The sequence below is a fragment of the Temnothorax longispinosus genome, unplaced genomic scaffold (genome assembly GCF_030848805.1).
Source record: "Temnothorax longispinosus isolate EJ_2023e unplaced genomic scaffold, Tlon_JGU_v1 HiC_scaffold_87, whole genome shotgun sequence".
Taxonomy (NCBI): Eukaryota; Metazoa; Arthropoda; class Insecta; order Hymenoptera; family Formicidae; genus Temnothorax; species Temnothorax longispinosus.
Genome location: NW_027270747.1, coordinates 19,353 through 37,098, shown reverse-complemented (window position 1 = coordinate 37,098; position 17,746 = coordinate 19,353). Strand labels below are relative to the sequence as shown.

General features: G+C 41.7%; 1 protein-coding gene across 1 annotated transcript; it reads right to left on the bottom strand.

Annotated features, from left to right (window-relative positions):
- Positions 1–120: 120 nt before the first annotated feature.
- Positions 121–7,982, bottom strand: LOC139825068 (putative nuclease HARBI1). The gene is made up of 2 exons (XM_071797605.1): positions 7,806–7,982; positions 121–1,190 (listed from the first exon to the last, which is right to left on the bottom strand). The coding sequence occupies exons 1-2, from the start codon at positions 7,980–7,982 to the stop codon at positions 426–428; spliced, it is 942 nt and encodes a 313-aa protein (XP_071653706.1). The 3' UTR covers positions 121–425.
- Positions 7,983–17,746: the final 9,764 nt, after the last annotated feature.

Below are 17,746 nucleotides of genomic sequence, written 5' to 3'. Positions count from 1 at the left end.
ATATATATATATATATATATATAGATTATAAATTTTTTATTTTATTTTCGATATCGTTATACTTTATATAACATTGTGATATGAAATGTAAGATTTGAAGAAGCAATGATATTAATTTGTCACAAATGTTTTAGTTAATAGAAAAATATGCATTAAGTTCCGTTTATTATCATTTTTATTTTCAATATTGTCATACTTTAACATAATATTGTGATATTACATTGTAAGAATTTAAATGTATGATTTGCCAAAATAATGTGATATCAATCTATCATTTTATAAGCGTTTTAGTTAAAAAAAAAGATTTACTGTAATACTGAAGACTTATGTTTGTATTATGTTATTAAATAAAAAAATTTATTTAATAAAATTTACATTAGTATAACATTCTATTATAGGTCCATAAACAAAATTTTAATCAAAATTTAAATCAAATCAAGCGCTACGCGATCACGTTTCAACTGTCCTAACATTCTTATTCTATTATCACTATAAATACATTGCTGAATTGGAAATGGAAGTTCTTCATATTCAAAATATTCAAACGTATCATTTTTGTCTATGCATAAATTATGTAATACGCAGCAAGATATAATAAATTTGGACATTGACATTACGGACCACATATCGAGTTTTGTCAATTGTCGGAATCTGCACTTTAATAATCCAAACGCGTTTTCAATTTTAACTCGCGCTCTACAAAAAAGATTATTAAAATTTGCTTGCACTGGTGTTAATTTCCCATTATATGGGGTCAAAAGATTTATAGATATTGGATAGGCTGCGTCGCCAATAATATGATAAAAATCACCCATTGCAGACACTTTTTCTTTAACAAAAGATATATCATACACACGAGCATCATGTAGTTTACTAGAGACTCCAGTAAAGCAATCTATAAATCTTTTTTTCGCATCACATATGCCTTGTAAAGTAAGTGCAGTTTCGTCGTGTCTGTTTACATATGTATGACGAATTTTTTTCGCAGGTTTTCTAATTGGAATATATGTACCATCTATACATCCAACAATTCCATCAATTCCGCATATATTTTGAAATTCTTGAGCTTTTTCTTGACGTTCTTGTTCCGTTGCAGGAAATCGGATTATTGTTGGAGCCAAATCTACTAAAAAATTTGTCTCTTTTGATAATAAGGTGCACTGTAGCGATTTGCATGTCAAAACGTTCTGCTACACTTCTTATTACTGTTTTATTTGCAGCAAACCTGTATGCGTTAAAAAACATATATTTCTCGACAAGTAATATTTAATAAAACGGTTTCATATATTTGTAAATAAGTGATTTAAAAAATGATGTACCATAAGAAAACTAAAACATGTTCTTTAGCTGTTTTATTTTTTCTCCCTCGAAAGCCCTTAGGACAATATTTGCTCTGTTCGAACAAATTAATAATATGCTCACAAGTTCTTCTTACAAGTCTAAAATGTTTCTGAAACTAAAAGAGATCATAAGATAAAAAATAAGCTCATAACACATTGGATTTAATAAATATTTTTAATAAATATTATATTTACCTCTTTATCAGTATATTGATCAACGATATTTTTAATATAATGTTTCACTCGCGGCATTCTCTTTTTCTGCACTAAGCATGTATATTGTAATTCTTCATTAGAACTATCTGACGAAGAAAGTAAAAAGTCATGTGCAATGACCAATTTTTCCACATTTTTATTACAATTATTTTCTTGCGTAGTGCTTGCTGTTGTACTGCATGGCATTATGCTCTCTGGAATGAAATTGGTTCATCGTTATCTCAAATGCAATATTTCTATTGTTCAAAGTTTTTCGCATAGCAATGCGCACACAAATCACTTACCACTTTCAACTGATGTTGATGATGATGATTCGCTACAGGACGAATGTGTTGTCTGTAGAAATTTTAATGTGGTATTTCCTGAGGAAAAAAATAATTTTATATTTTTGATGCTACAGCAGTGAAATTCATTGGCGATAAAGCATATTATTAATTTTACAATATTTTAAATAAAATGTTTACCGTCGTTATCCACATATTCATACAGAATCCCTTCATCCGTTTTTATTATTTGTCCATTTTCATCGCGACAAATTTTCACACTTGTCTTCTTCTTTCCTGTAAAAATTATCATTTATGATTTTTTGTTACAATCAATTAATATTGTATGTACATTTGTTCTTTTTCATAATTAACAGTAATTACTAACATAGTATAAATTTCTTACCTAATCCACTCATTGTTATATTTATTACATTACATTTACTTAATACGAGCTGAAAAACTTTCGCGAGATCTTTTTGAAGTATGAAGTTCCGCATGTGCCAATAGTGCTAGAGCTTCCGTGAACTGTCAGTAATAGGTTAGGAGACACACCTTCCGCCATGATACTGAGTGCGTTCCTAAAGATATCAAGTTTTAAATCAAACTTGAGATCTGACTCGACCCGACCCTGAGTCGGGTCGAGTCAGCAAATCAAAAACGCTATTAGAATAATTGAAAAATAGTCAAAAAATGACAAAATGGCCTCTAAACTAACCCTACCCAATTTGAACGAGAGATGTGGATTGAGAATGTGGTGTTGAAAAACTTGTAAAATATCTTGAAACAGGATCAAGTCCATGATTGATTGAAATTTAAGTGAAATTGCTTGAAATTCCAGCAAATTGATGAAAATTGTGATAAATTGTCAAATGAATAAAATTAACAATGATTCAAGTTAAAATGTTGATAAATTGATCAAGATTAACAAACGTTCGACTTAAAATGTGATAAATTGATTTGATTTGACAATGATTTTAGTTAAATTGGCATAAATTTAAGTAAAATAAAAAAAAATTTGCAGTCACATGCCATAAACACTTGGAAGTCGATTTTTTAAAGACTAACCCTTGAAAGTTAAAAAAATTTTAATAAATTGTTGAGAAAAATGTCAAAAAAAGGGGGGTCCAATACGCGTTTCTCGACATTCCCAATCACCGCATAGACATTTGGGAGTCAAATTTTCAAAAACCACCAACCTTGTGGGACTTCGAAGAAATTTGAAAAAATTGTCAAAAAAGGTCCAAAAAAGGGGGTCCAAAACGCATTTCTCGACATTTCCAATCACCTGGCATAGACACTTAAGGGTCGATTTTTCAAAGGCCAACCCTTGAAACTTAAAAAAATTTTTTAAAAAAATTCCCAAAAAAAAGGTCCAAAAAAGGGGTCCGAAACGCGTTTCTCGACATTTAGAATCACATGGCGTAGATCCTGGAAGAGCGATTTTTACAAAGCCACCCCTTGAACTTGGAAAATTTCAGTTTCTACCCTCTCGTCCAAGTATACAGAGCCCAAACGGAAGGTGCGGGGGAAATGAGACCTAGAGGGATGGATAGTCCTCCTCGAAGGCGTCAACTTCCCCTTTCACCCCACCCCCCTAGGTCCCACCCCTTAGAAACTACGGTCAAAACAAAAAAAATGCCAAAATCAACCCCTAGAAGGAGGGGTCGGAGGAGGATGGGACTTGTGCCAAAATTCGATTCGTAAAAAAACATCCATTTCCGTCATAAAAATTTTTCACACTCCCTTGGTCCAAGTATACAGAACTCAAACGGGGTGTGCGGGGGAGATGGGACCTGGGGGGATGGATAGCTCTTGTCAAACGCAACAACTTTCCGTTATGTCGCAACACCCGCAAAATTCGCGTTTAGCCTACAAAATTCAAAAACCAATAAAAGTCCAAGTATACAGAGCTCAAACGGGGGATGTGGGGAAGATGGGACCTGGGGGGATGGATAGCTCTTGTCGAACGCAACAACTTTCCGTTATGTCGCAACACCCGCAAAATTTGCGTTTAGCCTACAAAAATCAAAAACCAATATAAGTCCAAGTTACATGCTCAAACGGGGGATGTGGGGAGGATGGGACCTGGGGGGATGGATAGCTTTTGTCGAACGCAAAACTTTCCGTTATGTCGCAACAACCCCGCAAAAATTCGCGTTTAGCCTACAAAATTCAAAAACCAATAAAAATCCAAGTATACAGAGCCCAAACGAGGAATGCGAGAGGGATGGGACCTGGGGGGATGGATAGCCCTTCTCGAACGCAACAACTTTCCATTATGTCGCAACACCCGCAAAATTCGCGTTCAAAGGCCACCCCTTGGAACTTGTAAATATTTTAATAAAATTGTTAAAAAAAGTCGAAAAAAAAGATCCAAAACGCGTTTTTCGACATTTGCAGTCACGTGGCAGCAGACACTGGGAGGTCCATTTTTTCCAAAGTTCTGCCGTTAAAACGGAAAAATTTTTGAAAAAATGCCCAAAAAAAGGTCCAAAAAGGGGGGTCCAAAACGCGTTTCTCGACATTTGCAGTTACCTCACGTAGACACTTGAGGGTAATTTTTCAAAAGCCCAGCCTTAAAACGGAAAAATTTTCAAAGATTTTCAAAAAAGTGTCAAAAAAAGGAGGTCCAAAACGACGTTCTCGACATTTGGAATCGCATGGCATAGGTCCTGAAAAAGAAATTTTTTCAAAGTTACCCCTTGGAACTTGGAAATTTTCAGTTTCAACCCCCCTCGTCCAAGTACACAGAGCCCAAACGAGAGATGTGGGGGAGATGGGTCCTGGAGGGATGGATAGCCCTTGTCGAACGCAACAACTTTACATTATGTCGCAACCTCCCCAAAATTTGCGTTTGGCACTAAAATTGAAAAACCAACCCCGTCCAAGTATACAGAGCCCCAACGGAGGGTGCGAGGGGGATAAAACCTGAAAGGATGGATAGCCTTTTTTAAACGCAACAACTTTTTATTATGTCGCGGCCCCCCCAAAATTCGCGTTTAGCCTACAAAATTCAAAAACCAACAATGTCCAAGTATACAGAGCCCAAACGGGGGGTGCGGGGGGGATGGGACCTGGGAGGATGGATAGCCCTTTTCGAACGCAACAACTTTCCATTATGTCGGAGCCCTCCCAAAAATCCCGTTTGGCCACTAAAAATCAAAAACCATAAAAGTCCAAGTATACAGAGCCCAAACGGGTGTGCGGGGGGAATTAGACCTGGGGGGATGGATAGCCCTTTTCGCACGCAACAACTTTCCATTATGTCGCACCCCTCCAAAAATCTCGTTTGGCCGCTAAAAATCAAAAACCAATAAAAGTCCAAGTATACAGAGCCCAAACGGGTGGTGCGGGGGGAATGGGACCTGGGGGGATGGATAGCCCTTTTCGCACGCAACAACTTTCCATTATGTCGCACCCCTCCCAAAAATCCCGTTTGGCCGCTAAAAATCAAAAACCAATAAAAGTCCAAGTATACACAGCCCAAACGGGTGGTGCGGGGGAAATAGGACCTGGAGGGATGGATAGCCCTTTTCGCACGCAACAACTTTCCATTATGTCGCACCCCTCCCAAAAATCCCGTTTGGCCGCTAAAAATAAAAAACCAATTACCGTCCAAGTATACAGAGCCCAAACGGGGGGTGCGAGGGGGATGGGACCTGTTGGGATAAATAGTACTTTTCAAACGCAACAACTTTTCATTAGGTCAAAACCCCTGCAAAATTCTCTTTTGGCCGCTATAAATCGTCAAAGTATTAAAAAAAATCGTTTTTTATTTATGATTAATTCCAAAGCAAAATAAACTCATGTTTATATAGGTTTTTTTGTTTGTCTCGACGAGACGCATCCGTAAAAAATGCTAACTTAGAATTACACATGTGGCAAACCCGTTAACCTAACCTTTTTTTTTTTTTGTTTTGTGGAAGACGAAAAATGCCTCGCGCATTCTTCCGGGGGCTGTCCCCCAGGATATGTAGGGCTTGCACCCACTAAAAAACCTCTCCCAAACACTTAGCACGCTGGACAACAGTTGCAACACGCGGGAGACTTGAGGTATTACGTCACGTGCCACAACAGTCCTCTCGCAGAGGCGACAGAAAAACGTAAACCGGAGACAAGATCACGCGAAGGATCAAACAGGGATGCCGCAGAACCCGCCGGAATGACTCATTAGTCGAAATTTGGCACGAGTGCCAACGTTCGACCGCCTCGGAGGCCCTCATGATAGTGACCGCGGGCAGTCATATCATTGAGGGACGCTCTTCATTGGCTGCGTGGCCATTCCATAGGGAGCCACGGACATCCCAAGGAAGAACGCACAGGGCCAAGGACATGTACCGGGTGGGTAAAAAATTATATGTCATGGCTTTGACAGATGATTCTCCAGATCGAGATCGGTAAAGATCTGAAAAAAGTTGCACCCGCGTACCCGCGTAAGTTGCACTACGTACGTACCAGACGAACAGGAACCCCTCTACCCGGAGAGAGGTTCCACATAAATCAAAAAGCCACGAGCTACGCTCGTTAACATTGAGGGTTAGACATAACCCACCACCAAGGAGAACAGTCGGACTCAAGTCCGCATCACGGGCCGCATTAAGCGGCTGTATTAATGATCACGTCCGTCCCGCTCCAGGCCCCCCGGAAGGGGGGGAGAAGGGGAGGAGGGGCGCGAAAAGAGAAAAGATCCCAAGAACCCCGCCGCAGGCCGAGGAAACCCAGAAGGACGACCACCCGCACCCCGCAGCCACAACGGGGCCTCCGGCAAACCCACTGCGGAGCAGTGGGGCCGGAGCCCCGCAAGCACAGCGGTGAGCGGCGAGACCACGGGCGACCGACCCCCAGGGAACCCCCAACCCATCGCAGCGGAGCTCCAGGAAAAGAAACAAATATGTATGTAGATAAAACTACATCTAAGTCTATTCTCTATTACAGGGCCATCCGGCCGCCCATAGGGAAACCCGCACGCCGACCGCCCCCAACCCACCACCCCCCGGGATCCGGGAACGTCGCCGAGACGACGCACCGGACCCCAGGAGGAGGAGAGCCAGAACCGGCCCGCACCCGGGCAACCCAGGAACGGCAGGAAAACCCCGTCCGCACGCATAATGAATCGCATCAAGAGAAAAAACGCACGCAATACATAACGTCGCAATGACATCGTGGAGAACGCATTATCCCGGATCAATTATTTGCTGTTGCCTCCTCCGCTCATCTTCTTCCTTGCGCTGGAGAACGCGCTCAGCGAAAACCGAAAATGCGTTCCATCGTTCTTTCGAGTTGCAGATCTGAGCAACGATGTTTACCAGAGAAAGATTTTGACCTATCGCAGCAGCGAGTTCACCGCGCTCTAGAGCCCAGAAATGGCACACCTCCAGGGTGTGCTCTGGGGTGTCTTCTTCCACATCACAGCATCGACACATTGGGGTATCCTCCTTACCAATTCTGTATAAGTAGGTGCCAAAACACCCGTGACCTGTTAGAAACTGAGTCAGTCTGTAAGTAAGGAAGCCGGAATTGCGATCTAGCCAGTCTTCGAAATTGGGGCCAATCGCCTCTCTTGTTCTTCTTCCCGGAAGATTTCCCTGCGCGATGTGAGCACGCCATTGCACTCGTAGTGCCTCTCATTCTTCCAAGCGTACAGCCGGAGCCGATACCTCATTGTACGTTCCATTCTCCTTCATTCTTCGGTGTCGGAAGTATGTCCTTCTCAAGAAATCTGCATACAAATGCAGAGGCGGAACACGGGCCAGGAGCGTAGCCGCCTCGTATGAAACAGTACGATAAGCCATTATGGTTCTTAACGCTGATAGTCGGAGCGCACGGCGCATCCGTCTTTGCTTATTCTCGGAGGCCATAAACTCCTCGCTCCAATAGGAGCGGCATAGAGCGCAATAGAAGTTGCCACGGAGTAGTACAGCCGGCGCTTGTTCTCGATAGGTCCCCTAAGGTTGGGTAGGATTGCGCACAGGGCACGATTTACCTTGGAAATCTTTTCGGCAACGTAATTCACGTGGGTGTTAAATGCCCATTTCTTATCGATGTATACGCCAAGGTATTTCATGCTGTTGGAAATCTTGACGCTATGTCCCTCGTAATCGAAGGTCGAATTTCGGGGACAATGTCCAAAGAAGACGGCCTCCGTTTTAGGCCAAGACATCGATAGGCCAGGTCTCGAATGTTTATTATGAGCCTGTCAAGGCATTCGGACGCAAGAGCGCACGCAGAGTCGAAATCCTCCTCGGCGACGAGGAGCAGTGTATCGTCGGCGTAGCAAACGACATGGGAGTCGCCCGGAAGTAGGGTGCGCAACACCTGGTCAAAACCTAGATTCCAGAGCGGGGGGCCCAACACCGAACCCTGAGGGACCCCCCTGTTGACACGCCGGGTGCGACGGGTGCCATCAGACGATACGTATCTGATTTCTCTATCTCTAAGATAGTCCTCCACGATGCGCCTCAAGTATCGCGGAACGCGCTTGTTCCTCAGGGCGGCCCTGATTCTGGAGTGTTTGATAGAATTGAAGGCGTTCTTAATGTCAAAGAGAGACAGCCAGAACCACTCGGCCATTCGCGCGAGCCTCGGTGATTATGCTCTTGACCAGGAAAAGAGCGTCGGTTGTCGAGCGCATTCTCCGAAATCCAAATTGGTTCGCCGACAGATCGTACCTGGGATTCCGATCAAGATGGGTGGCTAGGCGGTTGGCGATGATGCGCTCGAAAACCTTCCCAGTGTCATTCAAAAGGCAAATAGGCCTCGCCTTAGGAACCTCTCCGCGTGGAGGAATGTCTCCCTTAGGGATTAAAACGAGGTCCGCCAATTTCCACTTTGATGGGAAGACCCCAGACTGCATACATATGTTGAAACTGGTAGTCAGTCGGTGTACCATAACAGGAGGCAACTTCTTTAGGACGGTTGCCTTAAAGCCGTCCGGACCGGGCGCCGTGCTGCCGGATCTCTTAGTCGCTATAGCTTCCTCCACCTCGTCTGGGGTGATGGGGGTCCTTCCCTCCTCGCAATCACCCAGATCGACTCTGGACAGTACCCGGCCAGGTGGAAACAGATCGTCCAATAAATGGTTCAGGACTTCTGGCTCAAGGGTGGAACTGAGTCCCGGAGTGGGTTTTCTAAGTTTTCCCAGAACTAGTTTGTAAGGAAGACCCCAAGGATCATCCTTCAGCGTGTCGATAAGCTCTTGCCAGGCGGCAGACTTGGCGTTCCGTATCTCATGCTTAAGGTTCTGAGTGGCGGCGATATACGCGATTCTTTTGGCTTCCAAAATTTCCGGGAGATCCCTGCACCTGCCGCGAGTCCAGGCCCTCCTCGCGGCTATAGCCACAGTTCTCAACTGTGCAATCTGGTCGTTCCACCAGTGCGCTCGGTCCACCCTAGCAGCGCGCAGACGAGGGACCGCCGCCTGACACGCATCATGGATACAGTTGTTAATCCATCTATCCGGACCAACCCCGATCATGTACTCCGGATCACCAGGAGTCACCGCACATCTCCATTCGATGGCTTCCTGAAAAGCCCAATATCCATCTTCTAAAGTTCCATCTACGGGGTTGCGGTGGTGATATACGCCGAGTCGTTGATTCTGAGATTTCGAATGAGATGCAGAAGTGGTCGGACATAGACTCCAGGTCGTCGCGAACCGACCAACCGCGTATTCTACCGGATAAGTCGGAAGAGATCCAGGTGAGATCCACAATCGAGGTCCCCTGATGGCTCGAGAAGGTGGGGTGATCACCCTGGTTCGCCAACCTCCAATCAAGTTGTGATGCAAGCTCTTCGAGAGCCTCGCCCCTGACATTTGAGGTGCTCAATCCCCAAGAGGGAGAGTGGGCATTGAAGTCTCCACAGATGACAAGCTTGTTGTTGTGCGCTACGCCAGAGCAAACATTGGATAGCTCCTCCAGAAAGTCCGAGAAAGTCGGAAAATCCACGTTGGGAGAGATGTAACATGATAAAATATGTATTTCTCCCAACCTAATCAGTACGCAGTGTATACCACGGGCTTCCAGAGTGGCGGATGCGCCGTGACCCTATTGTTGACAAAGATGGCCGCAAGACCATCGTGGCTGTGAAACCATAATTGATGAGGGCTGTGCGTTCGGGCGGGTTCGGAAATCGCACAAACGGCAGCCCCATTTCTCTTGAATGGTGAACAAGGAGGTCCTGAGCCTCCCTGTTGCCGTTAAGGTTCAATTGTAGACACAGAGTCATCTCTGCGTCGCCACTCGACCATTAATCATGGGGTCCCCGCGTCTCTTACGTATGGGTTCGACACTTGCGCAAATGTTGAGCGATCCCAACCGGTGATCGCTGGATCTTCCAGCGTCTCTACAGACCACACAGCAGGGAACCTCTCCGCAGTCGCCAATCTGATGACCGCGCGCACCGCACCTAAAGCAGGCGCCAGTCCGGTCCTCGGGGAAGTTACAAGTGGTGCGGACATGTCCAAAGCGCCAACACTTGTAACACTGGACGGGTCTTGTTTCGAGTAGCTCGACCCGAGCGACTGTCCAGCCTATTTTGAACTTGTTTGTTGCCGAGATTTTTATAGCCGCCGAAAGGGGGCATTTGACCCATGCGGAATTGAGCCCGTTGTTCATCTTACGGATGTTACCGATTTTGACGAGGTGTTCGTCACAGTCTCCGACCACGGAGATTTCGTTGAGAATCTCCGTCGCGGAAATGAAATCGTCAAAATTCCAGATGCGTAATTCTCCCATGGTGGTCGGGCGAGTGATGCGTATGCTGTTATTATCCAACACCTCCTTGAGCTTTCCCACTAATGTGTCAGCTTTAGAAGTGCTGTCCACACCGGGTATCTCGATAATCACCCCGCCGTTGATGCCGCGTCTTATCTTTGAGGTCTCGATGCCTAAGGTGTCTAAATTTATGCTTTCACGAGCCTTTTCAGAATGTCGGCATAGTTGACATCCTCTTTGAGACTCGTGATTGAAACCGCCGCAGTTTTCGGTGGCCTGCGCGGGCGAGTGTTCGAACGAGGGCCACCACTGACCGTCCCTCGCCGAGATCCATCATTGCGAGCGGACGCCACATTTCGTACGACATCAGTAGGTGACGCAGAGATCTGTGGGACCAAATCTTCTCTATCAGAAATGCCGGAAGTCTCGGTAGTGTCAGTCTTAAAGGAGGTTCTTTTAGTCTTTTTCTTCTTCTGGATGTTCGAGGATTCTGCTGGTTTTATGCCAAATCTCGAGCGCAACTCCTCCATGTTGGCAACCAATTGCACTATCTGTTTACTCATACACTCGATCATGTGGTTTGTACCGGTGTCCTCCTCCAAATATGAGGTACGCGTAGGAGTCTGCGTGGAAAGATCGGGTTTCTTGTTTTTTTTTCCCAGAGGGGATCTCTTCTTAGTAGGAGTGGGAGCCTCAATTATGTCGGTCTCCGACCCGGAAGCACTCGTAGGGTGCTTTCGCAATTTGATGGTTTTATCCCGTAGTATTTCGGAAGAAATAACTCTGGGCTTCCTCTGCGGGAGAGGGGGATAGTCTTCCATGCGAATTGTTGACTCCCTGATATTAGCCTTGCGGGTATCAGCAGGACTATTCTCGAAGACCTTTGCAGAGGATCCTATGTTCGTGAATTCCTCATACTTCCATCTCCCTTCGGAGCATCTCCATATCCCTACGGAGGTCCTCGTTTTTCTTGCGGAGCATGGAGTACTCCTTCTTTTGGAGCTCCTGCTCACGGGTAATTTTACGCAGTTGTGTTGTTAAGTTTTTATTCTGTAGCTCAAGATCCGCGATGTCACCAGCGCTGCAGCGGCGCCTAATCGCTCGCGATAAATATCTATAATTTCGAATATGTTTGCAATCCCATCTCTGAGATAGCCCGAGAAGTTGCCTTTGATATTTCTGCTGCTTGTTCGAATGGTCTCCATTTTTTCGAGACATTCAGTGGCGCACTTAGTCAACTGTTCTGTGTTATATGAGCGTAAATTGGTGGCAGTCACCGGATGGATAGTAAGCTTGTGCTTTGCTGTTGAAACAGGAGTATAGACTTCATTTTCTGAAGTTGTGTATCTCCTTTTAAGAGGTTTGGCCGCATTGTCTGGAGAATCTGATGGAAATCTCTCCTTCCTCTTTTCCCTGTTGGGGTAGGCGGAGGTATATCCTCGTTGTCGTCGTCATCTGCAATCATTATACGTCTCCAATTAAATGCTCATCCCGATGTAACGATTCCTCCGAGTCAGATACTCCAGGAGGGACGAACGTGGGATCAGTCTTCGTGTCGTCAGGAACTTGAGGATCTTCGGGAGACTTGTCGACGTCCGCGATAATCCTCCTCGCAAGATCCACTCCTTGTCGTATTCTTCCTCCATAACCACCTCCTTGGTGGCTTCCTTAGTCGTTTCTGTGTCAGCAACTGCGCCTGTCCAATCAGGACGCAGTGCTATTTGTGAATTTTCGCTTAGCCCATCGCATGATTCAGGACTTGGCTTTTTTAGGGCCAAGCCCATCGACACGGGGGTCGCTGGGACCGCACTCCCCCCGCGCCGGTCTCTGGTCTCCGAACCCCCTGAGACGGTAAGTTTCTTATCCTTATATTTGCCTTTCATGATTCGTTTCGTTGTTTCAGGGGTGTTCTCCCCTTAGGACGTTAAAGTTCGGGTGCACCTCGCCCATGGTGCATCCTAGGACCGCTCGTCAAAGATTTCGCAGTGTCCGGCTGCGAATCTTGCAGTCAGATGTGGGACTGCCAAAGTTCATAATCCCACGCAGGAATGAGCAAAACGAGGGATTAATTAAGAATAATCATCCAAAGATCATTCAATAATAGACTCTGAGGAGTCAACCTTTCATAGTAGAGACTAAAAGTTTAGTCTTTTCATATATATATATAATACTGTCCAATATGTTCGCAAATAATTCGTATAATTAATAAAGAAAGATATAGGCTCTCTAGATTAATGCAATGTGAATAGGAGAGGCAATTAGAGCCAAGCGCGGTAATCAAAGCGCAAACAATTTGTAAAAATAAATATATATATATTAACGTACGTTTCGACACATTATTCGTGTCCTCTTCAGCGTTAAAAGTTACATATACGAAGATTAACAAAGATAATAAAAAAGAAGTCGTGTACAAGGCGTAGTCAATAGACGAACAAAGCATAAAAGACGCAGTCAAATTTAAAAAAACAAGGATTGAAATCCTATGGATGTACCGTTGTCGAAATCCCAGATACGCCGGTAAACGCTCGCTCCGCATCCCTCGCATCTTAGAAATAATCTCGCCAGGTTGAAAGACCAGGTGGGTAAGAAAGATTCGAAAGCCCTACCTGTACCATCAAACGGAGTCGCAATGTGGTAGAGGCGTAAATTATTTATGTTAAAATCCGATGACTAATAGATTTACTTACAGCGCAATTGCAGACCGGAATATCGCATTGTAACAACAAACTTCACGGTTCGAAACGTCGCGAATGAGTGAGGCATAGGTGGGAAGGTTAACATAATAGAGACTGGTGTATAAACCAGAGGAGGGGATAAACTCTCGCATCAAGTTATTCTAAATTTTAGACAGTCTCTCGATTACATTTAAATACGCGTCCGGTAAACTCTCCGCATCGGTCTGTAAATTCAAACCGTTGTCTGCCTTTTTGTATATCATTTCCGAAATCAGACGTTTATAACCATAGGATTCATTATCTAAGATTTCAACGCTATTCCAATCGAAATCATGATTCCATTCTAATCTGTGTTCAGTTATGACAGAATGATTTGGAGTACTCCAATTAATATGAGGTACATCCATAGGATTTCAATCCTTGTTTTTTTTAAATTTTGACTGCGTCTTTATGCTTTGTTCGTCTATTGACTACGCCTTGTACACGACTTCTTTTTATTATCTTTGTTAATCTTCGTATATGGAACTTTTAACGCTGAAGAGGACACGAATAATGTGTCGAAACGTACGTTAATATATATATATTTATTTTTACAAATTGTTTGCGCTTTGATTACCGCGCTTGGCTCTAATTGCCTCTCCTATTCACATTGCGTATAATTAAAGTTAATATTGAGGCTATTGCCTAGTATAATATAAGTTTAGATATTGTTTATAAATATAAATATAAATCGAGACATCGAGAAACACATGAGTCCATACTGATACAGATCTCATATCATGGAAGCAATCTTCGAAAGATTGACACACGTGTAAACCCGCCTTAAGGTGACAACATATGGGGATGAGTTACGTATCATGTGTTTCTCATGACTCATACCCGAAAATAATAATACGCGCGCGCGTCTTATATTAACCTACCTTTCGGTGAATAAGTTTGTTGTAATACATTTAGTTCTATAAATAAACAATTAGTAGAGATCGGTAGGTGAAAATAATATATGCATGTAATGCAGTGTGATATCGCATATTGTGGACATAAACAGAACATTGAAACAGAGAAGTCCAATTACATTGTATTATATCGATGTATTGGTGATAAATAAATAAACAATAACAAAAGAAAAGAAAAGAAAAATTGGTGTATGTGTTTTATTTCTTCTTTCCATTCTATCCAGTCAGGTATCCTAAAACAGACGTTAGACGAGAAGAAATGGTGCATCTCAGCGCGCAATCTGTGAGGTTATGTTACCTCATATTAACCTGTTATTACTATTTATTATTTCAATATTAGTAAGGTTTATATAAATCACACGCTGAGAGTGCATAAATGTGGACCTCTCTGTATCCATACAAGAAACAAAACAAAAACAGATAAACAAAGGAAAAATAATACATATTGCAAAGTAACGAGACCTGAGTCTCAGTATTCAGAATTAACAAATTTTATGTCGCAAAGTGAAATGCATATCAAAATATTGCGTCTATTGTATGTAGCGATTGTTATTTAGTGATACTGATATAAATTTAACTCAGAAGTATATCATTTCCCATATATAGTATTCAGACCCACAGTCAAAATGTTATCCTTAATGTGTAAATTTACTGATTTTATATAACAAAGAACGTGGAATATATAGAAATATCAGTTAGAGTATGTGTAGTTGTTGCTATTTAATATTGCCAATGTATAACTATTCCAAAATATGATCGTATTTCCATACTTAGTAGTTGGACCACTTAATGTAAAGATATGACTTTGAATATCCAAGAATACTAATCTTGTATATAAAAGAATTAAAATGTGTCCAAATATTACGTCTGTTATGTATGTCTATTATTGTTTAATAATACTGATGTAAGATTAACTCAGAAATATGTCAATTTCTCATATATAGTACTCGAACCCCTCGGTATCAAAAATATGATTCTTAGTGTGTGAATTTACTAATTTTATATGGCAAAAAACATGAAATATATATAAATATCAGTCAGAATATGTGTAATTGTTGCTATTTAATATTACCAGTGTAAAACTATTCCAAAATATGATCGTATTTCTATACTTGGTAGTTGGACCACTTGATGTAGAAGATATGACTTCGAATATCCAAGAATAACTAATTTTGTATATAAAGAGTTAAAGTATGTCCAAATATTACGTCTGTTATGTATATCTATTGTTGTTTAATAATACTGATGTAAGATTAACCCAGAAATATGTCAATTTCCCATATATAGTACTCGAACCCCTCGGTATCAAAAATATGATTCTTAGTGTGTGAATTTATTAATTTTATATGGCAAAAAACATGAAATATAAATATCAGTCAGAATATGTGTAATTGTTGCTATTTAATATTGCCAGTGTAAAACTATTCCAAAATATGATCGTATTTCTATACTTGGTAGTTGGACCACTTGATGTAAGAGATATGACTTCGAATATTCAAGAATAACTAATTTTGTAAATAAAAGAGTTAAAGTATGTCCGAATATTACATCTATTATGTATATCTATTATTGTTTAATAATATTGATGTAAAATAACCCAGAAATATGGCAATTTCCCATATATAATACTCGAACTCCTCGGTATCAAAGATATGATTCTTAGTGTGTGAATTTACTAATTTTATGTGGCAAAAAAGCATGAAATATATATAAATATCAGTTAGAATATGTGTAATTGTTGTTATTTAATATTGCCAATATATAACTATTCCAAAATATGATTGTCTTTTTTATACTTGGTGGTTGGACCACTTGATGTAAAGATATGACTTCGAATATCCAAGAATAATTAATTTTGTATATAAAGAGTTAAAATATGTCCGAATATTACGTCTGTTATGTATATCTATTGTTGTTTAATAATACTGATGTAAGATTAACCCAGAAATATGTCAGTTTCCCATATATAATACTCGAATCCCTCGGTATCAAAATATGATTCTTAGTGTGTGAAATTTTACTAATTTTGCGGCAAAAACATGAAATATGTATAGATATCAATTAGAATATGTGCAATTGCTGCTATTTAATATTAACAATGTAAAACTATCTCAAAATATAATCGTCTTTAGGCACTTGATAGTGAGACCATTCAATATATAGGATGTAGGTTATGTCGCATCATATCCTAGGATAAAGGGAAGGAAGTCATGAATAAACAGTATATATTTTGTACACCATCACATCACTCTTGATTTATTTCTTTATTGTAAAATTTACGGCCTCCAGATATGCAATTATGTTGAGAATGCATATACTCTGCAATATGTAGTTGACAAGAAAACACAGGATATAAATACAGTCACATAGACTAGGTAACTATGACATCACAAAACATTCACTTAGGTTTATGCGATCACCCATCGTACTGCAATATGTTACATAAACGAACAACTGCAGTATGCATCACACATTGAATCGATACAATAACGCAGTATACGTAGATTCCTATGTATATATTCGTAAGGTAGTAACACGCGTATAATGAATCAAAACTATCATACCAGTTCAATATTATATACAAAACAGATTTATCTCGCACAGAAAGTTTATAAAAAGAGGCTTCCAAGCATAAAATAAAGTAAGAGATCAAAATCTCATCAAAGACGCGCACTGTAATGTGTCAACGACTATAATGCTATCTTAATACTATATATAAAGTAGAGTAAAGTTAACCCGCACGGAAGAACATAATAAATAAAGCTACAAGAGCGTGTAAGTATAATTATAATTAGAGACTAAGGTCTCGTTGAATGTGAAAGAGTATAAAAGGCCTGATATAGCCAAGACAATGAGTTAACCTCTCACTGCAGCGTATTGTACATATGATGATATATGTTCGTGTATCAGGCCAAGACAGCAAGGCCCAGAAATTAGGATGCACACACATAAATGCATTCCCAGTAATGTCATATTGCACACCATATTTTGCAAATCTAAACGTGAGTCTCGCGACAGGTAAACCGAAAGATCGACATCGGCCAGTCATCACGAATATTGCGCAAAGACATCTCCGCACGGAGGAGACGCTTGTCACTGTCATTATTATAACAAAGTCCGATAATTTGGAATGTACACGTAATGATGCACTCAAAGTGATAACACATTGCGCGGCGCAATTTCCCAGGTCTAGATGGAAGATCATCCCGACGCAAAAGATGACCGTCATTGTCACAGCCGCGAGCAAAGACCGTATCACTATATCGAGTGAGCATAAGAATTCTGTCTCCAATTGATGTCGCGTCATGCTCCATTACGCGAAAGACGCGAGAGACGCGAGAAGTACTGGAATCGGCCATTTAATTTCTAAAACCACCGGAATAAGACCAGGGTACTTCATGGACGGCCATAATGAAAGATCTCAAACGCCCTTATAATGAGACACGAGGCGTGCGAAAACCGCCATTTTCGTAATCGCGAGCAAGCCGTCGAAAAGACAATTATGTGCAAACCATGTTGTAATATATCTCTTCCCTTGCACCAATATAGAAATGGACGAGCAGGCAGACACATGTTTCACTC